Source organism: Lissotriton helveticus, chromosome 10 (assembly GCF_964261635.1).
Source record: "Lissotriton helveticus chromosome 10, aLisHel1.1, whole genome shotgun sequence".
Classification (NCBI taxonomy): Eukaryota; Metazoa; Chordata; class Amphibia; order Caudata; family Salamandridae; genus Lissotriton; species Lissotriton helveticus.
Window position 1 is genome coordinate 348739304 of NC_136071.1, and position 26807 is coordinate 348766110.

Here is a 26807-nt window from a genome sequence, read left to right on the forward strand (position 1 = left end):
AGATAGATAGACATCACACAGGTTCTTTCCTAGCACGGTCTGCTGCGGGTGCTGGCGATAGGCTGAACCTTAGAGCCCACAATTGTAGTTTCATCCAAGAAACGCCGCACTCAGTGTAATTCTTTTTAATACTTTATTAGGTAGAGACCACTGCTAGCAGTGGTGTCTACCTAATAAAGGATTAAAAGGAATTATACTGAGTGCAGCGTATCTTACATGTGTGTATATATATATATATATATATATATATATATATATATATATATATATTAATTAATATTAATATTACCTCCTGGCCGTCGCCTTTAGGTAGTTATAGTTAGGACCATGTTTCCATAGGAAAAGCGTTTTTTACTTGCTGTTGGTTATCTTTAGTACTGTTTGACGAATCTTCACAAAAGTTTACCAAAAAAGCGCCCCAGTGATTCTAGTTGTGTATGGCAAGTTTAAGGGTGATCTTTCAAGCGGGGGCTGAGAAAAGGGGGAGGGGGGGGTGTCAAAAAAGTGCATTTCCCATGTTAATTCCGATAGCATCTTTAGACACACCTTCAGTCTAAACAGCTGGGCAGAATAACAGTAAATCTGTCAGAAAGGCACTGGTCAATTGTTATGCGCCCAATGTTGATGACACACAGTTCTTCGACAAACTCTGGGGCCCTATACTGGACATAAGGTCCACACCTCTAATATGGGGAGGGGATTTTAGTTTTGCACTGAACCCCAGCATGGACTGCTCCAACAGCGCCACTGTCCCCCACACCAAAGCAGGGAGGCACCTAAACACCATCATTGCAGACCACCACCTGTTGGATGCTTGGATATGTCTACACCCTATGCTCAGGGAGGGTACTTTTTACTCTAATGTGCACTCCAGCTGGTCTTGCATGGACTACAAGGTGCTCTCGGCTGGTCTCTCTATGTGGCTGAGGCAGGCTAGACATCTAGTGCGAACATATTCAGACCACTGCCCCATGTTGCTGAAACTATGTCCTCCTGCTAACGAGTTCCCGCACCGCTCATGGAGGCTACAACCCACTATGTTACTAGATGAAAGCGAGGAGCTGCGGCAGGAGGTCCTTGAGTGCTTTCCTCGAAATATAGAAAGTGTCCAATCACTAGCCAGCGTATGGGAGAGTTTTAAGGTTCCCACCAGCGGCTCGTGCATAGCTAAGGGTGAGAAAATAATCCAAGACATTAGGGGAACCCTACGAAAACTGTAGAGTGATATTAAGGCTGCAGACGCTTCCATTGCCGAAGCTATTGATAGACTATTCAGAAACTGCTGAGAGAGAATACCTATTTCGCTCTGGGTATCATCGGGCCCGAACATGCTGGGAGGGGGAGACCCCTGATAAAGCATTAGCAGAGATAACGCAAACCCCTAGATTTGCAAACAATATCATTCGCATAGAGGACGGCACAAGGACACTACAAACAGACCCCAAGGTCATACTCAACACTTTCGGTGACTATTACTCGCTTTTCTATAGCACGCACACAACTAGACAGTTTGATGTGGCGTCGTATTTTGAGGATACAGCCCTTGGCTGGATTAATGACTCTCGCAGAATGTTTCTGGCTGCCGAATTTGAAGTAGATGAAGTGCGGGGGCCATAATGCAATTAAGATCTGGCAGAGCCGGCCGACTTCTATAAATGCTACATCGATTAACCAGCTCCCATTCTCAAACAGGTGGATGAAGAAGCTCAGGACACCGGCACTCTTCCACGGTCAATGCGACAAGCTATGATTATATCTCTCCTTAAACCGGGCAACGATGCTGCCAAGTGGAAAGCTTACAGACCTCGATCTTTAATAAATGGTGCCATTAAGATCCTGGTTAAAGTACTAGCTAACAGGTGGAATCTGTTGATGGAGTGGCTGGTGCAGCTTGACCAGGCAGGTTTTATACCTGGGAGGGCAACCACAAACAACCTGCACACTATATTTGCCCTGTTGCAGGACATTGACCCCGAACTGAATGCAGCAGCGGTGTTTCTGGACACCACAAAGGCTTTTGATTCACTCAAATGGGACTATATGTTTGCAATATTGCAGAATGGGCCTTCCGCCCGCCTTCCTTTCCTGGATTGCACCACTCTACAGTCAACCTCTTGCTATTGCTTAAGTAAATGGTCTCTACTCCACCCCCTTTCCAGTCTCAAGGGGCACCCCTTTCGCCATTACTTTTTATAGATCTATACCAAATTTCCCGTTTTCACTTCACAACAAGTACTCTGCACTCCCGACAGGTAAAGACAAAAATGTATCTTTTATTTGACGTGGGAGGAAAATCAATGCGTTTCGGCTGCGCTGCAACCTTGTTCACAATAAGCGCCATATTGGATTTTTCCATTTTTAACCATTTCACTCTGATGTGCAAACAAAAAAAACTGAAGTTACATAGTAATGAGCATGGCAACATTACGAGTGTTATATGTGGCGGCCATATTGGAATGGTCATAAGTTAATGACATAATTCGATCTGCAGTGAGTTATATCAGATAATGCATTTCTTCAAATATACAATATATAATTTATACATATTTGCTGACTACAATTTTAATTCCATTGTAGATTTCTTAAAACATTCAAGGTGTTGTAAAAAGAACTTGCATCTTTAATTTATACGCCCATCAGGTATCTCATCTCCACTTATCAAAATGATGTATGTGCAACTAAATATGCAATCCCTTTATGTGATCCAATTGCAAATAAAGTCGATCTTCTGTAATCATGTTAAGACCCAGTGGGCCTAGTTTATCAATCTTGGCTACCCGATGTGGCTATGCCTCATTCTGCCCATAGTCTATCAGCATTTTCTATCTTAAATTCTTGCTCTCAGGAAGTGGCCTCAACGTATCTCTAACGGTTAACCTATCAACAAAAAACTTATATGCACCATGGAAAATGAATGTGTGAAAATAATAATAATCAACCTAACTAAACAACTTTAAAATCCATCCAGGAAGTGAGTGCTAGTCGAGAGTGCAGGCTTGCAACTGGTCTACCTCAGAAAAACATGCAAGTCCTTTTCACTGTTTAGACCATTCAGCTCTTTACTGTCCATATCCAGTATGTGTCTGGATTCCAACTGCCTCAGTTGGGTTTCTAGATCTCCCCCTCTTTTGCTTTCAGGGACTTGGGCTAGGCAGCTACATTTCAGATCTGTAATATTGATATCATGTATTTTCTCTAAGTGTCTCGCCACTGGATAAGTTCTGTCTTTGTTAGTGATTGTCCTGAGGTGTTGCAATATAAGTTTGTGCACAGGTAGTGTGGTGCTTCCTATGTAGACCTTGGAGCATGAGCACTTTAGCTTATAGAATTTATAACTTCTTTTACAGGTTCTTTTCCCTTCCACCTTTATTTTCAATTGAAAGGGGTGATCATCTGGGTGAGGTTCTCTCCATGTTGCCAAGCTTTGAAACATGTGCATTTGGTGAAACCTTCTTTCCCCGTCAACCATGTTCGTTGTGATGAAATTGTTTTGAATTCACTCCTTACCAATTGGTCAGGTATAGATCTAGCTCTTCTATAACTGATTTGTGGATAGTTGGGTAAATCCTGGCCTATTGCGGAGTCTCTTTTAGTTATGTGCCAACGCTTGCGTAGAGCCCTACGTAAACGATCATGGTCTACATTGTATGATGTAATAAACCTTAAATGGTTCTTCTTAGTCTGTGCTTTTTTATGTAAACCGGGTCTTATCTCTTTTTATGTATCTAGCTCTCTTGGAAGCTGCCTCTAAGATGGTCTTAGGATATCCTCTCTCTTTGAACAATGTCATCATTTCAGCTTCTACATTGTCATACTGCTGTTCTGTGCTAAATAAATCGCTTTGCCCTCAAGAATCCCCCAAAGGGGATATTCTTAATTAGGGGTGTAGGATGAAAACTACCCGCATGTAAGATGGTGTTACCTTCCCGTGGGTTTCCTATATAAGGTAGTTGTGAGTTTTTCACCTCCCACTCTTGACTAGTACATTGAAGAATTCTATTTCGGTTTGACTGATTTTGCTGGTGAAGCCCAAATTTAGTTCATTACAGTTTAGTTCTGCAACAAAATCTTCTGCTTCTGTGGATGAGCCTTTCCATAATATGAATAGACCATCTATGTACCCGATTTCTAATATAATATGGTTCATCCACTTTTCCATGGCTCCGAGCACCTGCTCCTCCCACCAGTTCAAACGCAGATTGGCATAACTGGGGGCGAAGAAAGGTGCCCACTGCCGTACTACCTTCCTATATACAAGATACCACAGATTTTTTAAGTAGATTGTTTTTACATCAAATGGGAGAGTGATATGCACCAGATAACACTAGATGTAACCACTATACACATGTATAGTGCACAAGGATGGTTTGAATGTAGTAAGGCATTATCTGACAATGAGACCTATCAAATATGTGGAACAAAACAAAATGCTGTTATCCATGAAGGAATTGTGCCGTACTAAGAATATGTTTATGTTTGGTGATGTTCTCTACAAACAAACAAGAGGTATGGTAATGGGCATATGCTTCGTACCCAGTTATGCGAATCTGCATATGGGCTGGTGGGAGGAGCAGGTGCTCAGAGCCATGGAAAAGCGGACGGACCATATTGTTGCGGAACTAAACTGTAATGAACTCAATTTGGGTTTCACCAGCATAATAAGTCAAACGAAATAGAATTCTTGGATGTACTAGTCAGAGTGGAAGGCGAAAAACTCACAACTACCGTATATAAGAAATCACGGCAGGTAACACCATCTTACATGAAGGTAATTTTCATCCTACACCCCTGATTAACAGTATCCCCTTTGGGGAATTCTTCACGGCAAACATTATGTAGCACAGAAGAGCAGTACGACAATGTAGAAGCTGGAATGATGACAGTTCAAAGAGAGATGATATCCTAAGACAATCTTAGAGGCAGCGTCCAAGCGAGCAAGGTCCATAAAAAGAGAAAACCCTGTTTACATCAAAAAAGCACAGACTAAGAAGAACCAATAGAAGAACCACTTACGGTTTCTAACATCATACAATGTGGACCATGATCGATTACGCAGGGCTCTACACGAAAATTGGCATATAATTAAAAGTGACTCAGTCTATAGTCCCGATATTTAAAAAGGGTGATCGGGACAGCACCTAATGTTACAGGCCCATTTCCCTCCTGCACTCTGTGGTGATGGTGGTGGTCCGCATGATTCTTGATAGACTGGTATCCTGGGTGGATGAAAGTAATTTTTTATCTGAGATCCAAAACGGCTTTTGTCCCGGTCGATCCACTGTGGAGCAGTGTCTAAATCGGTATCTTGTCCTGAACAAGTATGCAGTGACTCATGCCTGCCCTATATACCGGTCCAGGGAAGACATGGCTTGGCAGTTCGGGCTGGACTGTTCCCATGAGGCACAGGGTCAGACTGATTTGCATATAGCCGTGTCTGAACTGGGGTGGCAGAGTGGGCTAAAAACGGTGATGGATTAAACCCAGATCTTTTGACTGGGTGTGAGTGTTTGATTGATTCAGATGCTCCGTCCTTCACCACCCCCTTTTGTACCGCTTTTGGCCGCCATAAGTGTGGCAGGGTATGCTCAGACGTGAGTCCCTTGCTCACTTTGCCACTTGATTCAAGCAAGCCGGGCTGAAGACGGCTGGAATGCCAGAAACCGGTCCTCGGAAGCTTGTTTCCGGTCCAGGGAAGACATGGCTTGGCAGTTCGGGCTGGACTGTTCCCATGAGGCACAGGGTCAGACTGATTTGCATATAACCGTGTCTGAACTGGGGTGGCAGAGTGGGCTAAAGAACGGTGATGGATTAAACCCAGATCTTTTGACTGGGTGTGAGTGTTTGATTGATTCAGATGCTCCGTCCATCACCACCCCCTTTTGTACCGCTATATACCTGGCCTTCATGGAACTGTCCTCAGACTTCGACTGTGCAAACACGTCAAAGCTATGGCAGTTGATGTCATCCTTTGGTATTGACAATAATGTCATTTGGTTTTTGAGGGCTCTTCATCGAGATTCCAGGGCAGTAGTATGTTACTAAAAGGACTTTAAATGTCCCGCCTGTTTAACATCAAGAGGGGGGTGTGCCAGGGGTGTATCTTTGCACCCTTCGTTTTTAATTTACACATTAATTCCCTAGAGAAGGCCCTTCTAGCCATAAAAGCAGACACCCCCCAGGTAGGCAAGCACAGTCTTCCGGTCCTCTTATATGCAGACGATGCAGACCTCCTGGCGAGGACTACAAAGGGCTTACAACTTCTTCTCAACTCCTTTGCCTCTTTTATGGAGGAGCTGGACCCGTCAGTGAATCATTCTAAATCATATATAATGCAGGTCGGTCCCGGTAAGACAAAGGCAAAGTAGCCCTCTTTTAAACCAGGATGCTTGCCAATACCTAAAACAAATGTTTTCTCCTATTTGGGAGTAGTGTTTGACGACTCCTTGAGCTGGTGCCCCTTGCTGAACCGTAAGTAAGTGGACCTAGTGAAAGCCTCATAGCTCACTGTGCTACATTAGGATTGTACATGATGATCTGCAACTACCCAAAGGATTTTTGTGACAAAGCCGACACCCACTAATCGAGCCATATAAAATACATTTCTGTGATTTGCGAATGTTCTTTGCAGCAGGCATATTAACCCTTTGTGGGATTTTATTAGGAGTTAAAACTGCCATTTGACAGAACTATGATACCTTCTTAGCACATACATTAATTACAGAGGTATTGTGTGAATATTATTGTTTAAACATTGCAGGGAAAACGCACAAACTCTGCATAAAGTGCTTTTAAATCAGTAGAAAATGTGGAAATATAGAACCCACGAGTTCGCTACCAGGTGCGGTGGCATCAGTCGCACCACCCTAAAGCACTGTGACACAAACACAGAATACAGATTGTTGCATTCTTGAAAAATAACTAACTGGAGTACTGGAACCCATTTCCTGACCTACATTGAACCCTATAAAACCCAAACTAAGCTAACACTTGTTTTTTATAATACTGGATATCACAAAGTTAATGCTAGTCTCGTTATAGACTTTTTAAAAAATGTGTTTTTAATTTTAACCATGCTGCACAGCAGTCACATAGCTGTGTAGCATGCCTTCAAACATTAAAATTCCTAATAGTAAAGAGATTTTTTTGAATGTTTTTTTTATTTTTTACTTTCATCCATGCTGCATAGCAGCCACACAGCTGTACCACATGGATTAAAACATAAATCTATTTCAATATCCTGACCCCAGCCACAATTCCTGGGAGCCTGGGGCCCCTGCCGCACCGCTGTCGGTTGAGTTTTGCGGCAGCGGAGGGTCGGGAACACGAAGTTCGTGCTCCCGGTGATCGAAGGCCTGTTCTATGACTGAGTCGCGCAGCCGGGCTTGCGGCTGGTGTGTATTACCCTCATCCGAGGGGGTGGGGACGGAGAAGCAAAAGTGCTCCAGAGTCGTGGAGCTGCGGAGCTGCTGACCTAGTCTGAACTGAGGTGCGGAGAACCCGGGGTAGGGAGCACGATGCCATTGAGGTGCCCCTCCCCCATCTTAATTGCTGCGAGTGCTGGGGGTCCCGAGCGGTGCTGCGGATGCCTGGGACCCCCTGCCGGTGGCTGCGGGGCTGCTGTGGACCTGTGCCCCCGCTTTTCAGCCTACTGGGGTGGCGGGTGCTGGCCACTGTCGCCGCTGGTTCCTGCGTGGCCATCCCCAAATCGAAAGGCCGAATACGCAGCTGCAGCATATTCCCCCCCGTCCGAGGGGGTGGTGACGGTGAAGTAGAAGCGCTCCAAGCCGTCCTGAACCCGTGGAGCTGCGGCGCTGCTGGACACGAATAAACTGAAGTTTGGAGAGCTGGGGGTGGTGTGCACGCGCCATTGAAGCGCCCCCCCTCCATTCACATTGCCTCAAGCGCCGGAGGGCCTGAGTGGTGTTGCAGACGCGGCGGGCTTGCTTGGGATGCCCTGCCGGGGCTCTGTGTCTGCTGGGGCCCTGAGCCTAGGATTTCCTGCCTGTTGAGGTGCTGTGGGCCATCTACCGTCATCGTTTGTACCTGCGTGGCCACCCCCGGCTTGAAATCGTTGAGCTCAGGAAAGGAGATTGCCGAACATCCTTGGTAGGGGGGGGCCTGTAGGGCCCGCCGCGCCAGGGGCCTGTGTCGGGCAGAGAACCTGGAATGATTGCTGTGAGAAGTGGGCTTCCCCAGGAGCCAGTAGACCCGGCGGGGGCCAGGAACACCGGGTAGGGGAGTGGTCGGCTCTGCCCCGGGTATCTGGTCCTCTTACCTGCACCCAGAGCTGCCTTAGACGCCCGACTGGACCGGGCCCGGCTAGTTACACACAGGAGTTGTCGTTGCGGGGGCCCTGTGTGGGCACATGTCATCAGACGCCGGGCCGTGGCAGATGCCTGGGTGATCCCCTACGGTCAAGCCTGGGGAAGGGACTGCGCTGTGTGGAGCTGCTGCCATCGGTGCTGACCCTTGGAGAGATAGTTCAGGTTGTGGTCCCGCTGGGGGATCCGGACTACCATGGGCAAGGATCGGCAGGAGGCGTCGGCCCCCAAGCAGCACACAATGGACCGCTACACCACCACAAACTCTCCCAGGGGGACTCGGCGGAGGGCCTGTCCTCAGACATGGGACGCTGCTGGAGGCGATCAATCTATTGAGGAGCGCTCTAGAGGCCCAGATTGGCGCCTTGGGGTCGGAAGTATCGTTTCTCCCCCAAGATCTGCGGAAAGCAGTCGGCCGCATTACTGAGGCAGAGACCAGGGTCTCCACTGTGGAAGACTCTGTATCCTTACTCCAGCAAAGGTGGACAAGCTGCCCAAGCACACGCAGGACCTGGTGGCCCGGGTTGAGGATACAGAAGGGCGGGCCCGTCGCAACAATATACGCTTGGTAGGCTTTCCGGAGGGCTGCGAGGACTCATCCATGGAAACATTATTCTCGGAGTGGTTCAAGGCGCTGTTGTCCCCGGAGAACATGTCCCCTTGTTTCGTGGTAGAGAGGGCTCACCGCGCTTAGACCAAGAAGCCGCCGCCAGGGGAGAGCCCAAGACCCGTGATTGCCCAGCTCCTTAACTAGACGGACCGCGATGCCATTCTCCGGTACGCCCGGCTACATAAAGACAAAATGGTTTATCAGTCACATCCCACCATGGTTTTCCCCCATTATACTAAGTTGGTGCAGCAGCAACACCAGTCCTTTGTGGTGGCCAAGAGGTGGCTACGGGAACTAAACCTATCCTATGCATTGCTGTTTCCGGCCCAGACAAAAGTGAGCCGCACTCGCAGCCCCCACTTGACTCGGACTCCTCCCAGGGCTCACATCGGAGTGACTACCAGGGCAGAGACGCAACAGTTCCCGCTCCAACAGGCGTGCCCAGGAGCCAGCTGGCACCGGGGACTGAGGTAGACTAGGGCTTGTTGGCCAATTTTGCTCTCTGCTCACTACCGGAGGGGACCATGACACTTCATTGTTGTCTCATTAACAAATGTGGGGTTTAGGGCTGGGGTCTCCATTACTAGCCCTTGAGGGAACTGCCATGGTACTCCCCATTTATTTGGGTAATGTTGTGTGAAGCTAGGAGGGGGGATCCATTGGAGGAATCGCTTGGGTCATCCTGTTGAGGGCCTGGGGAGGGTTCCACTGCAACATATTCGTCATGTTCCTGGAAGTATGGGGGTGGGAGGAGCGGGAGATTGGGACAGTTCCTAGGTTGTGGGTTGTTTTGTTTTTTTGTTTTCACACCATGCACACACTCTATCGCTAGGTCGGGCGCACACTGGCTGACACACTCCGTCCCGACACCTAGGAATGGCACACACGGTGGGTAGCTCAACACCAGGAACCCTGAATATCCTCGCCTGGAACGTACGAGGCCTGCTAAATAAAGTTAAACGGGGGCTGTGCTCCAGAAAGCGAAGCACTATGCAGAAGACATTCTTTTGCTCCAGGAGACTCATCTTCTGGGCACGAAAGCTCCATGCCTGGCCCAGTATGGGTTCACTACAGTGCATTACTTGGGCTTCTCTCGAGAGGCGCGCGGCACGGCCATATTAGTACAACGTAGAGTGCCGCTCCAGGTGACGAGACACTGGTTGGAACCGTGTGGCTGCTTTACCGTGATTACAGATACTGTTGCCGGAGAGCAGATCACGTTAGGCATATCTACTCCCCCCGTAGACAAACTGACACAGCTATGGGGTAATCTCCTAGGTGGCCTGATGGTGTTGAGGGGCGATTGGAACGATATTATGGGTCCCTCGGACAGGTGGAGAGATCGTCAACCTGATGTACCCCCCATTACGTCCAAACTAAACGTTCTAGCGCACACTTTGAGCTGGGCGGACACGTGGTAGGCCTTTCATCCTTCTGAAGCCGGGTTTTCCTAAGCATCATCAGTCCATCCCACTCTTTCCCGCCTTGATTATTTGTTTATCCCACTTAATTATCTGTATTGGGTGTCACATACCTCGACATTGCCCCGGGGTCTCTCCGACCATTCACCGATTCAACTCAAGCTGCGCATGCAGACTAACAGGGCCCAGTATAGATGGCGCATGTCCCCCTGGCTGCTTCGCGACACTGAATACCGGGAGATGCTGAGCCCATGCAATTACTGAATATCTCAGCTTAAACGTTGGATCATGCCAGTCGTCGGTTACTCTGAGGGAGGCGTTCAAACCCACGATTCATAGGGCGGATATCAGTTACCGCACTGGGTAGTAGAGACGACGTTGGGCCCAGGTGAATGACCTGGAAAATAGACAAGCTGAGCTCCAGTCTCTGGTGGTGGAGGGCTCCGAACCTGCCGCCCGACGGAACCTCCTGCATGTCCAACAGCAGCTCCATCAAACTCACACGGACGCTGCCAGAGAGGCCTGGCTAGCCACCCAGCATAGGATCTACCAATGGGGTGATAAGTCTAGCAAGATGCTTCATAGGCTCTGCCAGGCTAGGGCAGCCCCTACGCAGGTTCCCCTCTTGCGGTCCCCCGCGGGGGACATATGCGCCTCCCTGGAGGCGGTTGTACAGGCCTTTGCAGATTTCTACCCCGGTTGTATTAGGAACGGGAGGTTATTGCTGAACCTCTAATAGACTCCTTTCTTGTGGATATCCCTCCTTGCCGCCTCTTGGACGAGCAACGTGCCGTCTTGGAGGAACTCATCACCTTGGACGAGCTGCGGGCCGCTCTTTCCAATATACATCCGGAACGTGCGTCTGGCCCTAATGGACTCCATTTTTGGATGCGTTCCGTGATGCCTTGGAGACGCGCCTACTGTCCCCAGACTGGAGGCATGCAAAGACAGTTGTCTTTCTTAAGCCGGGTCACGCACCAGAGGACTCGGGCTCGTACCGCCCCATTTCTCTTCTGAATTTTGAGCCTAAGCTGCTGGGTAAGGTCCTGGCGGACCAACTCTGTTCTCGCATACAAGACCTGGTACATCCGGATCAGGCGGGCTTCACGCCCCACCGGTCTACTAGACACAATATTAGACGAGCCTACAATGCCGTAGCGGAGACCCACCGTCTGGAGCGCCATGCAGCTGTCTTGCTTGCGGATATTGACAAGACGTTCGACTCTGAGTTGGAAGCACCTCTTCAAGCTCTTGGAGGCAGTAAACCTGTGGCCCGCTTCAGGGCGTATGTTCAGTTACTATATACAGGCCTCACCGCATCGGTTCGAGTGGCCGGTCATTGTTCTGCCCCTTTTCCCATCCGTAGGGGCACGAGGGCCCACTCTCCCCGCTTCTGTTTGCGTTGGCCATGGAGTCCCTGGCTGCCTGGGTCCGCATAGGCTCTGTCCTTCGGGGTCTAGTTTGGTCGCCGGAGCACACCAACAAGATTACGCTAGATGCCGACGACACCCTGTTTTTTTTAGGTCAGATCCCTGGGTCTCCGGGCCCAGCGTGCTCCAGATTCTGCGGATTTTTGGAGAGACCTTGAGGCTCTACGCCACAGCTTTCCAAACTTTTCATGTTGGTGACACACCTTTTAGAGAATCTTCAACTAGGGACACGGTAATGCCCGCGAGCGAGCCTGAACCACCTCAGGGGGTGACATTTTTGAAAAAATAGTGGGCAAATTGTGCATTTTCAAGCAAAGTTATATTGCCGCTTTGCATGGTAAGAGTCATGGGGGCAGATTTACAAGCCCCCTTGCGCCTCTTTTATGCCACTGTTGCGTCACTTCTGTGACGCAGCGGCAGCGCAAAGCCAGCGCCATGCTGTGGGGGTTTTACAACGTGACGCGTAAAGCCAAGCACCACATGTAGGTGTTCTGGCACAGGGGGAGGGGGGGGGCATTCCGGCGCAGGAACACCTCCTAAAAGTGGCTGAGTGAAATCTACAAGATTTCACTCAGCCACTTTTCCGACCCGGCTGCGTCAAAACCCAGTGCCTGCTTGAAGAATTGACGCAGCATGTTAGGGATATGGCACCCGAGTCTTGCTGGAGCTGCGTCGCAACTCCAGCAATGCGCCGCCTTTCCGACGGGGATGCGACACGCATCTGCCCATCCGTGCGCCGCATTGTAAATGCGGTGCATCAGTGGTGGCGCACAGGAGGGCAGATGCATTGGAACTCTTCTGGCACATCCCTGCTGATTAGCAGAGATGCGCCAGAAATAGTAAATCTGCCCCCTGGTTTTGTTTATCAAAGTCAAATATAAATGCTCCAATTCCAAAACAATGGCAAGTATTCTCATTCATCTCACAGTCCTAAACTCCAATGGCAAGTAACTTTACAACCCTTCACAATTACCGCCGTGATTAATCTCTCTTGTTGACTTTATCGGAACGCCCTGCCAGGCTCCATCCCTTGATTAAGAGTACTCCGGAGAGAGGTTGATACACTTTTCTGGGAAAAACATGGACCATTTGCACAAAATGTAACTTTCTGGACAGACCAGATTATGGCACTTTAATAAATAGTTTGTATAAAGTCTTAGGGGTTTCTTTTTGACACAGTAATTCTACATCGGTTAACTTGAAATTTAAATAGGAAGAATGTCGAAAATTCCAGGATACTCGTTATGGCCTTTAAATTGCATTTGCAGCTTAAAAATTACATTTCAAAGGCTACAAATACCGGATTTTGGTGGTTATCTCGAGTGTTTTTTTCTAGACTAGACAGAATGGTAAAATACTTGTCTGGTAGCAACCCTACCTTGACGGATAGATGATATTTATCACACCGTTCAAGTCTGATACCCAGGAGCCAAGCAGCTTTGACCTGCAGAAATCTACGCTGGAAGGGGTGGGGGTAGTTTGGTCTTTAAACCAACAGGTGTGCTGAAATCCGACCCACTTGTAAATACAATCCCATGAGGCCTAAACAGAGTTTTAAAACACCGGAGTACCGAGTGCCTGGGGCGCAGAGGCGACTCCGTGGTCTCTGTGTGGGAAAGGGAACAAGTCCTCACGCTCCCCTAACGCTTCTCCTTCCTCTACGTTCGTCGCTGTACTGTGTCACTGAATGCAAGCATTCTCTCTAATATGCCCGCAGACGCCATCGCAGCGCGACACACCCACACATGGGAGGCGACACAGTACTGTGTCGGGACACACACTTTGGAAAGCACTGCTCTACGCTAATCCCTCGAAGTCTATTCTGTTCCCTGTCAACGGTGATCAGAGGTCTCAGGCCTGGGCCACGCAGTTGATTGTTGCGGATGAGGGCTTTCGGTATCTGGGGGTGTTTATCGTGCGGTGCCCGACAGTGGTGTGGTCGCATAACATTGCGCCAATGCTCTTGGTGGTACGAGACGAGACAACGGTGTGGTCTAAAACTGCCTCTTTCGCTGTATGGTAGATCTGCCATTTTTAAAATGGTATCTCTGCTGCGTTTTCTATATCGTCTGCAAAACTACCCCTTCCCTATCCCCTCGTCTTGGTTCTGCCAAATCAACGCTCTTCTGAACAGGTTCCTCGGGGGGCAGATGGGGGTTTTGGGTTGCACTTGCAACATGTGTGCAATCCATGTACTGTGGTGGGATTGCGGCGGTGGATGTCCGGGCATACTATTGGGATTCACACCTGCTAGTGATAAACGATTGGTGGTACTACTTTCAGGCAGATCCGGTTTATGCGGTGGAGAGACTTTTCATGGCGGAAACCCCGCTGCTCCACCTCCTCAATAGTTCTTTACCTTTGACAAAGCTCCCCCCGGCCTGCCGGACTGTCATTCAGATATGGAGGTTTGTGGTGCGCCAGACAGGCTGGTGGGGTAAGCAGACGTATGTGACTCCTCTTCGGCAGGGTTCTCATCTCTGGCCGGTCTCGTCCCTGGTGGGGTTCCGTCAGTGGGATGACATTGGTATCTCCACGTTGGGGGACATAATGCAGGGGTCCACGCTCAAGTCGTTCCAGAAGCTACAAGACGACTTCCAGCTTTACGAAACACAATTTCATAGATATCTGCAGCTCAGTCACGCCATGTCTCCCCTCAACCGGGATCTCACAACTCTACCTGAGTTTCACCAGCTTGAGGGCCGGCTGCTAATGGGGGATTTGGGGGCCCATAAAATTAGGCAAGTATACCAAACAATCACTACACACTCCACTACCACTATTCACAGGACTCTGGCAGCGTGGGAGGCGGATGTGCCCACCTTGAACAATGATGACTGGGCCAATGCCTTGGCCAGCCCTCGGTACTCCACCGTCTCCACCAGGTACCGATTGATCCAATTTAAGTACCTCCACAGGGCCTACTATACACGCGTACGCCTCTACAGGATGGGGGCTATCCAGTCTCCCATGTGTCTCCGCTGGGGCTCAGAGGAGGGGTCATTTTTACACGGTGTGGAACTGCGGTGCGCTGCAACATTTGTGGACTGGTATTAGGTCCTGCCTGGGGCAGGTCCTTAGGTGGGACATCCCTGCCAATCTGCGACTGATTCTTCTCCATGGTACTGAGGACATTAGGGGAAACAGATATAAAAGACACTTGCTATTTCTGGGTCTCACACTAACCAAGCGGGACATTGCACAACACTGGAAGGCGGAGTCCCCACCTAGTATTGGTAACTGGAAGAAAGCAATAGATAAGATGCCTGTCGGCTGAAGTGGCGGTGTTTCAGGCTCGGGGATGTCCGCAAAAGCACAGGAAAATCTGGGCGGGTTGGGCCACGTACAGAGGCATAGACCTGTCGCTCTCGGGGCCTCCGGTTTCCAGGGACCCGGTGGATAGACTTGTAGTGTGCAACTCACCGGTTTAATGCAACAGGGTGGCGTCTGTGCGGGGAGCAAGATTATGTAATGTAACTTTCTGATGATTGCAGGGTGCGGGTGTGGGGGGGTTCTGGTCTGATGTCTGCAGACCTTCAGGGGGTTTTATTGGGTGCAGAGACATTTTTACAATATGCCTGTCACACGTATAATGCTTGCTGATTTTGCTTCTTTGGTACCTCTGAAAACCAATAAAAGTTGTTAAAAAAAAGTTACAAAATCTATATAGTAGAGAGATCAGGAATATTTCCTTTGCTATGTTGTACCTCTGCGTGGCTGCTGTGCTGTAAGAACAAAATAAATATATAATTATATACATATAAAGCAGCACTACTGTGCAACATGGCTGAAAAAACATTAGAAAGCCAAATAGATTTTGCATAGGCAAGACCTACTGGCTTGGCCAATGCTTGTGAAATAACGTTGAAAAGGAGGTGGAACAGAGAATACAATGATGACCCATTTTGAATACCATGCCTGCATGAGCCAAAGTGAGAGGTGTGGCGCCGCGGCCAGGGCGACTGATGCTGGAATCTGGGGATCAGGGTTCGATCCCCGGCTCCGGCGGCAGGTTAGCCCAGCACCATGCGACTCTGGGCAATAGCTTGCTTAATCTTCCCGACGGCCCCCAGCGCCTAGAGACCCTTACGGGTGATTGTGCGCTTTACAAATGTGGATTATTATTATTATTATTATTATTATTAATTTGACGCGATCTGAGAGGCCACAAAACACTGATAGAGGGATTACTAATTGTCAAAATACTCATGACAAAGAAATACAACTTGAGATCAGTCTATTTCTTCATCTCGAGATCTTCATCTACTAATGGCTGGGATAAGACAACAAGCAGTGCACTTACAATGTAATGAGGGTAAAGAAGAACAAACACATATAATAACAAAACTAGTTCTTAAGGGGGGCTTGCCCAATCCGAAAGTCCGCATTAGCCTCAGAAACAATGCCATAGTGCTAGGAAAAAGCCTGGACTAATCTTTATGAGGCAGATGAATTACCTCTACCATGTGTGTACACTGCCTACCAACTCTTCCCCGAAAACATTTCATGGAGTCCCTATTTCTGGGGCTCTAGGCCTTCATCATGCCTTGGAAATTCAGGAATGCTGTCTGTAGTGTGTGTGCACGTTTACCTGTAAGCAACTAGACTGGTGAGTGGCTTCTAACCATAACTATAACGTGTAGTTGACCCTGTGACTGTGTCCATTGATGTGAGAGGCATTCTTGCAGCAGTCTCATATGTAATCGGGCATGTGGAACTATTGATATACACGATGCCTTCATGCCTAAAAGTCTTATGACCAATGACTTTTACTGGGGAGTGTGAGGATGAAGGTGTTGGATTGGTGATACAATGTTTTGTATTCGGTCTGTATTTGGGTATGCTTGTCCCACATGAGCGTTGAGAATAGTTCCTAAATATGGCTGTATTGGAGATCACTGAAGGAGGGATTTTTGTAGGTTGATCGGTAACCCTAGTTGATCTAATAGGGTGACTCTGTTGTGTATGCTGTCTGCATTGTTGGGAGCAGTTTGCTTTTATCAACCAATTGTCCAGACATGGAAACACATGAATATTTTGCCTGTACAGATGTGCTGCAACTTTTGTTAGTCGTTTTGTGAATACCCTTGGTGTGGTGGGAATCCAAAGAGAAGAACTTTGAATTGATAAGGTTTTCCTTGGAAGAGAAACCATAGGCATTTTCTGTATGATGGGTGTATAGGTATGTGGAAATAGGCATCTTTCAGGTCTGGAGCTGCCATGAAGTTGCCTTTTTTTAGTCGTGGAATCCCCTCCTGGAGAGTGATCATGTGGAAATGTTGTGATAGAATATAATGATTGAGTGGTGTTAGAAATGGGGGTCTCTAGTTGGCAAGGGTTTGAGCCTTTGTTCAAGTAGGGACCCTTCTTCCTAGTCAGGGTAAGGGAGTTACACTCCTAAAATAATCCCTGCTCACCCCCTTGGTAGCTTGGCATGAGCAGACAGGCCTATCACCTAAGCAGTGTGTAAAACATTTGCACATAACCAACAGTAACACAGTGAAAACACTACAAAAGGACACCACACCAGTTTAGAAACGTATCCAACATTTCTATATATCCAAAACAAGAGCAAAACGATAAAAATCCAACATACAGTACTCTAAAAATGTATAATTTGCAGGATATCCTTAAAATTGCAGAAATACCTCAAAAACACAGTTCGTACGAATCAATAGCTTCAACCGGGGCTACCGCGATGCTGAAAACACTACAAAAGGACACCACACCAGTTTAGAAACGTATCCAACATTTCTATATATCCAAAACAAGAGCAAAACGATAAAAATCCAACATACAGTACTCTAAAAATGTATAATTTGCAGGATATCCTTAAAATTGCAGAAATACCTCAAAAACACAGTTCGTACGAATCAATAGCTTCAACCGGGGCTACCGCGATGCTGAAAATCACATTCTAACAGTTCCAGCTAACCGCATCGGTACGGGCCAGCGAAAGCATGGACAGACTCAGTAACAGTACCTTTCTCGTTGCGGCTGGCATGTTGGTGTGAGCCGGTCGTGGCAATCGTCGCGGTTGCGTTGCAAAATGGAAGCGGTGCAGGGTGCAGTGCCTCTCAATGCCGTGCGGGCAGTGGCTCGGTGACGATCGTCCACACAGCGGTGAGACCAAGGCTTACGGTGCAGGGTGAGGCGGTGCTCGATGAGGTGCTAGCAGGTTGCGGTGCAAGCGACACAGTCGGTTATCAGGCGCTAGCATTGGTCAGCCCAGACTGCTGTGTGGGACGAGGCGGTGCATCATGAAACTTACGAGCGGTGCCCCCAGCCACGATGCGTCAAGGGTGTCCAGGACAACAGCAGCTACGGCGTCGGTGAGACCAGGATGGCAAATTGAATGGTGCGGAGTGCGGTGTCCACAGGTCACGGTGCAAGCAGCAGCTTGGTGGCGTCGGTTGTTGTCATCGTTGAGACCAGGGTTTCGGTGCAAGATGCGGACAGTGCCTTCTGCGGTTCCGTCAGTACACGGAGCTAGCGATGGAGTCGGTTGCTTTTCCCTTCTCTGTGGCAACAAACAGCCGTTTCAGAAGTGGTTCCCAGAGGCTGGTGAAGTCTTTGCAGTCCCCAAGACTTTAGAACAGGAGGCAAGCTCTATTTCAAGCCCTTGGAGATACTCAGCACAAGTTAAGAATGTTCAGTCCAGTCCTTTCACTGCCGAAGGTAGAAGCACCAACTTCAGGCCAACCCAACAAAGCAACAACACAGGTAAGAGGCAGTACTCCTCCTGGCAGCTCTTCCAGCTCTTCTTCTTGGCAGGTTCCTTGATTCCAGTGAGTTCTAAAGTTCTGGGGTCTGGGCCCCAATATTTATACTCAAAATCCTTTTGTTCTCTCAGGCAGAGACGGTCTGTGCTTAGTCCAAATCAGTTCTGTCCTCTCTGGCCCAGCTTCCTGGCAGGAGGTGGAGACAGCATTGTGGAAGGCAGACCAGGCCCATTCAGGTGAAAGGAAATCTCCTCCTACTACTATAAATGCAGCCCAGGTCTATTCAACCCAGCCCTGAATCATCCAGACTCTCTGGAGCCACTGCACATCCCCAGCCTGTCACTCCAAAGCCAGACTGCACATACACAACCTAGCAGAGGCACACTGGGCGGCTAAGTAAGAAAATACCTACTTTCTAAAAGTGCTATTTTCAAACACAGAATGTAAAAATCACCCTCACTAAAAGTTGCATTTTAACATTCTGAGTTCAGGCATACTAAAGTTTATTTTCCTACCTTGTTCCCTGGGGTGGTTATGCTTATAAGATGTTATAAGCAAACTCCCCATTCTATCTTATGGGGAATAGGTAGCCTTGCAATAGTGAAAAACATAACTGGCAGTATTTCACTATCAGGACATGCCACACAAAACCAAGGCATATTCCACCTTTTACAAACACTGCACCCTGCCCACAGGGGTACCTTGGGCCTACCTTAGGACTGGCTAACATGTAAAAAGGTGGAAGGTTAGGGCCTGCCAAGTGGGTACACTTGCCAAGTCGACATGGCAGTACCAAACTGCACACATGCAATGCAATGGCAGGCCTGAGTTATCTTTTCAGGGCTACTCATGTCGGTGGCACAAGCAGTGCTGCAGGCCCACTAGTAGCATTTGAATTACAGGCCCTGGTACACTCAGTGTACTTTACTAGATGGTTACCAGTAAATCAAATATGCCAATCGTGGAAACACCAATCCATAATAACAATTTACAATAGGACCACTTGCACTTTAACACTGAACAGCAGTAAGAAAGTGCACAGAGACACTAAACCAGCAAAAACAGACTCAAAACCAGGAGGTCAGAAAACAAAAAGACAAAATAGCTGCCAAGGTTTCATATTGCTATGTGAAACATTTTTATAATGTCAGTGTAATTATGAGTGACATTTCAACAACTATGAGTGACACTTTCTCCCGAACAAAATCAAGCAATGAAGACGAGGGAAACATAATAATTTCCATATTAGGAAATTACACCCATTAGAGCAACAAGAAACTCTAAGAAGATGTTAAAATTGCTGGAAAGCACCAGAAATGGAAGAGCACACACATAGCTAGGGGTCACAATTCGGCAGCAAAGCGTACATTTTTTCAAAAACACACATTGAGCAATTTAATAAAAATTAATTCACTGATTACAACACAGGGCCACCAGCAATTATTAACCTGTGGCTGAGAGTAAGTTGCATGGCTATTCTAAGCACATAACATTACAATACAATGAGGCATGATTGGGAGGGGGATTAGGACAAGCCTCAGGAGAAGAGGCTGACTGAGGAACACATAGCCTACCTATGTAGGCTGTATTATTTAAGAAAGACATTTTCTGAGACACTGACTAGCAGTAATAATTCTAAAGCTCAGCATCTGACCACCCTGGCCAGGGACTGGTAAGTTGCCCGCGCTATGACCTACGAGTAATTGTACCAATGTGTGTCATGCAGCAGGCTGTAAGATTAGTCTAAAAAACATATATGGCACAGAATTGTTTACTTTAAGATATTCCAGCTATTTGGCAGGAACATGTTGAACCACCACTAGCCCGGATCACTAACCCGCGCTACCGGCCAGAATGACATGATTAGAGCACTCCGAGGGAGCTCCTATGCCCGAACCCGCAGTGGTGTCTGCTGCTTTCCTAGAGAACATGCTTGTATCCTCAAACTGCTTACTTCTGCACACTGGATACCGCCCTCCTAGCTGTCCTGCCTGCAGCTGCCTAGGACTCACACAGTTTATGGGGCTCTTTGTGAACTTGTCTTCCCACCTTGCACTAACCCAAGGCTAGACTCGTAGACTTGCCCTGGTTGCACTGTAGGGCTGCTCTTCATCTAATACAACGGAAGCACCAAAATTAAATATGCCTGCTACGATCCCCCACCCAGAACACCTCTTGGACCTGGCTGGGAATAACCCCTGCAATCATGCTCTACGTCGCTCCTCACTCCTGGCTGTGCACCACTGAATGCTGCCGGTGACTGTCCTGGGGAGCCATGGAGCCCGACTGCTGCTTTTCCAAGTTGTTCGGCAATGCATTTCACTGCGGTGATGTGGAGCACCACACCTAAATGCGTTAGTCTAACGCGTGATGCCTGATACTTGGCAGGACTGAGAAAGGGGAAACACGCCAAAAGATGGCAAGTCTAACAAGTAGTTTGAGATCCAGAATAGGTTGAAGTGAGACGTCTTTTTTGGGAATAAGAATGTATAGTGAGTATACTCCTGTTCCGTGATATTGTCTTTGGACTGGTTCTATAGCTCCTTTGAGTAATAGAGCGGATATCTCTTGTTGTAGTATAGATTGATGCAAAACAGATGTTTTATGCTAGGGAGGTGGAATATTTAGGAGTTGTGATAAGCTCCAGACAATAACCATGTTGGATGATGTACGACAGCCACTGATCTGAAGTAATGTTAGTCGATGCCGGTAAAAAGTTTTGAAGACGTCTCCCGACAGGTATTAAATGGTTGGGGAAGTGGTAAGAAAGTCATTGCATGTTGTTTGCATTTGTGGTTTGAGTATTATTTCTGCGACCTTTGAAGTTATTTCCCCTGTAAGATCCTCTATAAAAGGTTTTAGTAGTGGAGAATTGAGCTTGATTTGTATAGGCCGTACTGGAGGTGTCAGCGGAGGCAGATCTAGCACCCTGGTTGTAATTGGGCCTACAAAAGGACAACCGATATGTGAAAGTTTGTAAGGCCTAATTGATTTGGCAACCTCGGCGTTCTTTTACATTTTCTCAAGCTCTGTGTCCACCTGAGGACCAAAGAGGTGCTCTTAGTCAAAGAAGAGATCGAGAATTGTTTGTTGCACTTCAGGTTTGAAACCTGAGACAAGCAGCCAAGCATGTCTACGTAAAAGGACAATGGTGCTTATACCGCTGCTGAAGTGTCCGCAGAGTCTATAGCGGATTTAATTGAATTGGTAGTGAAGAGTTCTCCCTCACTAACAATTTCAATACCCCTCTTTTATATTTTTCTGGAAGGTATTGGAGGAGCTGCTCCATCTCGTCCCAATGGGCCTTGTCGTTCCAGCTAAAAGAGACTGACTGTTGTCCATACTCCATTGATTAGCAGATTGTGCTGCCATTGTCTTCCAAGAGACATCAATAAGTTTTGATTCTTTTTCTGGGGGAGGAGCGTCCAGAGTTGTTTGGGAGTTTGCTCTTTTGCAAACATTGGCCACTACTAGTGAGGCGGGGGTCAATTTTCCCCGGATGCACACAGGGTGATATGGAAAGCCTTGTACTTTTTGTCCACTCCATTGATTAGCAGATTGTGCTGCCATTGTCTTCCAAGAGACATCAATAAGTTTTGATTCTTTTTCTGGGGGAGGAGCGTCCAGAGTTGTTTGGGAGTTTGCTCTTTTGCAAACTTTGGCCACTACTAGTGAGGCGGGGGTCAATTTTCCCCGGATGCACACAGGGTGATATGGAAAGCCTTGTACTTTTTGTCCACTTGGGTAATAATTTGTGCTTTGATAGGGTCTTTAGAAATGTTGTCTACAAGATGTAACATACCTTTAAGGACTGGTTAATATTGTGAACACCTTTGAGCAGTGGATAATTATTCAAAACTGGAGTCACCTTCCACAGGGTCTTTTGTAAAGGCGTAATACAAAAAGCAGCAGCTCTGGCTATTAGATCCTGGAAGGTAGAGGCATCATCTGGTGGTGATGGAAATGTGGGCTAAATGTCTGGGTCTGTATCCCCTTTTAGCTCTAGGTCATACACATCCCAAGCATCCCCAGGATGTGTCTCCTCTGGTATATCATCCTCATAAATTATAGGTGAATGATGAGACATGTGCCACACTCAAAAGGTTTGGTGAATAAGATGGTGGAGTGGCTGGTGGTGGTGGGATTGGTGAGGTAGGTATGGGAATATGAAAAGGGTTAGCATCAATGTCCTTTTAGCTTCCTTCCAGGAGTTTGTAGAGGAATGTCTACAGCCTCTTTCAAAGCTAATTGTCTTCTAGATGATTGACGCTTTATTGGTTGAAGAATTATCTTTTTAGTTCCGAGTTGAATTTCCAGTGTTTACCGTTTCAGATTGAGCCGTTCCTGGATAACATGAAGGATTGGTTCAGGAGGAGTTTTCAGTCTGAAAGAGCTGCATTTTAGAGCTGAAGAATGTTTTTATTTCGGTGCTGACGTGGTCGGAAGTAAACCACCATGAACCTTGGGAAGAAGCGGAGGCCTCTGCTGTAGGCCGAAATGTCAGTGAGGAGCCCGAGGGTGGGGCAGCTGAATCTTTATGTAGCATCATGGTTTTTTGCAGTGGCGGATCCGAAGCAGTTTCTTCCGATGGAACACATTTATTTTGTTTTGGGATAGGGTCCGTTGTACTCACAGTTCAATGTTTTTTAGCTAAATCGAGACTGGCTGAATCCTGTTCTATGTCGGAACTGGAGTCAGAATCATGGATGGACAATGATACCTCTTGAGCTACTCAAGCTTCCTCTTGTCGACCAAAGATCTCCGGTGAGTCATCTGCCTGTCTACGTACCATTTCTTGGCGTCGGGCATGTCAATCTCAGTGTTTTCTTGGACCGGAAAGGTCGGCAGGCCTCACAGTTTTCCTCTCGATGATCAGACAAGAGGCATAAATTGCAAATAGAATGCTATTCGGGTGAGGATACTTTGGGGTTGCAACTCGTATCCCTCGAAGTTGAAGAGGCTCGACCGGGCGTGGCCGTTAGCCGTGAAAGGAAGTTGAAGAAACTGACGTGCAAATATGTATTTGCTCGCAACACAAGTATAGTAACGCGATCAAGACAATACCATCGATTTGAACTCCTGGTCAGCGAACTGAAGGACGCTGGAGAGTATCTCGAACCGGAGTTCGAGAGATTACCTCCGAACCCATTGGTGGAAAAAAATAATCTAAAGATGGAGTAGACGCCCATGCGCACTATCACCAAAGAGAGAAGGCACGCAATCTTGTAACTGGAACAACTTCTTTGGAGGAAAAGAACTTGTAATCATGCAAGCCCAACACTACATGGGGGACTTATGAACAGCATGTCTATCCACAGCACACATGCTATGTAGTTTCCCCCAGGCAGAAGCTACATGAGATTTACTGGACTCTCAAATTAACAACAAAGCTAGAGCAAAGTTTATATTTAGGTATATATTTGTAAACTGTCCAGTATTTGGAAAGCACAAACAATTACCTGAGGGTGTCTAGGCGCCGAGGGCAGTCGGTAAGATTAAGCGAGCTATTGCCCATAGTCACATGGTGCTGGGCTGATCTGCCGCCGGCGCCGGAGATCGAACCGTGATGCCCCGGGTTCCAGAAGTAAGGCGCCCTAGCCGCTGCGCCACACCTCTTTCCTATACAACAGTGTGGTGCTGTTTTACAAGATGCAAAAAAACGTAATTTCTAGACTCTGTTCTTTGTAGGACTCCAGATTTTTGTATTTGTTGGGAGGTCCGCAGAGACTGACATTTATTTGGTGGAGTCTACATATTCCTGGGAAATTAATAAAACTTCACATTTGATTGGCTCTTTTGGGTTGCTCTTCTCCTACAACCACAAAAGCCAATGCCCTTGGAACCCATTAAGCTATCTGTGAAATGTAAACTGTACTATGCACTGCATTGGATATTGGAATACCACTTATATGGTTGTGAGGTTCTCTCTTTGTGGGAGCCAGTGTTGGTGCCTTCTACTGATCGCCAATAATATAATGCTTTATTTACTCCAGTTAGATCATATTTTAAATGAAGAAAATTAATATGAGGGGATTTTGTAAGAATTAATAAAATTGCTCAGTGGTTACTGAGACTTCTGTGCTTTCTTTGTAGTAAAGGTATGACTGGTAAAGGGATATGTGTGGTAAAGTTCACAACCGAGCCCTGCCCCCTGGGCCCTGAAAACTACCCCGAGCATCCCTGGGCACTAAATATCACCTTGCCCCCCCAGCCCTAAAAACGACCCCACCTCCCCGAGCCCTAAAAATTAACCCACCAAAGCCCTAAAAACTACCTTGCCCGAGCCCTAAAAACTATCCAACGCCATACGCCCTAAAAACTTTCCCGAACCCACCAACCCGAGACCTTGAAAACTACCCAGACTTCCTCGAGCCTTAAAAACTATCTTGCCTCCCTGAGACCTAAAAAATACTCCGACCCCCCTGAGCCTTAACCGCGTCCATGCTCATGACGGAGCCGCTCCGTCATGAGCCTCGGTTGACCGCACATATGCCTTAACCAGGCATATGTGTGGTTAAGACAAGCGTGGTTGTGCTTGTTGGGAAACCGCATGTGTGGCTTAGCTCACGTGGTATAGGCAGTCCCCCCACCCCCACCAGTGCTACTAATATTCACGACTGTCCATTACTTAAATTGGCACAGATAGACCTCTAAGTAACAACCACTGAACATGTGCTGTTTGACAGCTGGTTCTCCACTTTCCTTCCCACTTTTCCTTAGTGGTAAGTATAATCTGCAGCTGGGTAGTGAAAGTCAGCAGCAAATTGGATAATAATTGGAGTTAATATATGTCAACTGTAGAACTATAAGCTCATGTTTTTCTAGTGCTCTAGTGCAGAGGTTATTAACTTTTTGACTTGCGTGGACCCCTTCTGAATTATTCCTGGAATGCAGGGACCCCCACTGAGTTATTATTGGAAACTGGGGATCCCCGGCATAAGCAGTTTTTTGTATGTGAACCTCAAAACAAAATACAAAAATACAAAAACAAAACAGGTATACATGAAACAAGTGCTCAAATATTGAAGTATTCACAATCAAATATAGAAAAGGATTTCAAATTTGCAACGCTGCTTAATTATTTTTATATATTTTAATTCATTTGATTTCTTAATTTTAATATTATCGAACCCCCTGAGTAGGCCTCATGAACCCCCAGGGGTCCTCGGACCACAGGTTAAGACCACTGCTCCGTTAAAAAGGCTACAGTAAGTATTGGACACTATATTAAAATGGAAAAATAAATAGACTGTAAATAATGAAGAAAAGAGATAAAGGTTCATTGATCATTGTATGTTGATAGTTTTCAAACGTAATTCTTCCCTTTTGTCATTCTGCTGCTTTAACACTTTCTCTTCGCAATTATCCGGCTTAGTCTCTCAGTGTCCACCCAGAATTGCTGGAGACTAATCTTTTAGGTTTATAAGGTGATGCAATGAAACCTGGGTCTTGCACAATGGAGAACGACAAAAACATATACAATTATAGGAAGAACTTGAAGCCTTGGTAGTGAGATATTAAACAGGATCAAAGAGAAAGCCATGAAATTAACTTGTTGGTTTGCTGGGTCTTACCAAGATTGTACAGAATGCATGCTTGTTCGTATTTGATGTCTTCATGGGTGACTGACTTTCCAGAAAATATTTCTGTCCTGCAATTACAAATCTGTCATTAATACCCAATTACTAAGTCATAAAATAAAATTGTAACATTTGCACCTTCTTAGCCATTACACACGAGGTAAGTTTGTAATGCCCAACCTTACTGACACTAATGTAAACTGAAAGTCTTACAAGCACAATCTTGTCTGCAACGACGTCATCGAATTTTAAGGAATTAGGCTAAGTGGGATCAATTTAGGGCATAGTTCACTATTACTGTCTTAAGGTTCAGCTAAAAATGGAATATTATGAAGGCATGTGCAACGCCCTTAAATATTCATTGTATGGAAATATTTTTTTTATGTTATATCCTGTTTATTCTCTTATACAAGTCATGTCCCTCTCAAGCATCCAATGGTACAAATGATAAGTCGCCCAGTTTTAAGACTGACCAAGCCTTTATGTAAATATCATCAACAATTATCTGCAGGATTTCACCAGTGATTTTTTTTAAAAGCGTGGGTGACTTACAAAGATTTACATGAGTTTTTTGGGGCCGCTACTCTTCAAGGAATGAGTCTTGAGATATTAAGCTCATGCCCTACCTTGAATCATAAGGGCATCAGCATCATATATGGATTGGGAGCTACATAAACATCACTGTAGTCACCTCCCCAAGAAAAGTACAAATACACTGGGCAA

At 46.9% G+C, this 26807-nt stretch overlaps 1 protein-coding gene across 1 annotated transcript in view; it reads right to left on the reverse strand.

The window, feature by feature from the left end:
• The window catches only part of PTPN23 (protein tyrosine phosphatase non-receptor type 23), a 663560-nt gene that overhangs the window by 580746 nt on the left and 56007 nt on the right, over window positions 1-26807 (reverse strand). The window contains exon 4 of the mRNA XM_078662553.1: window positions 26079-26155. Within this exon, the coding sequence (XP_078518679.1) occupies window positions 26079-26155 (77 nt within the window). The remainder of the gene's footprint in view (window positions 1-26078; window positions 26156-26807) is intronic.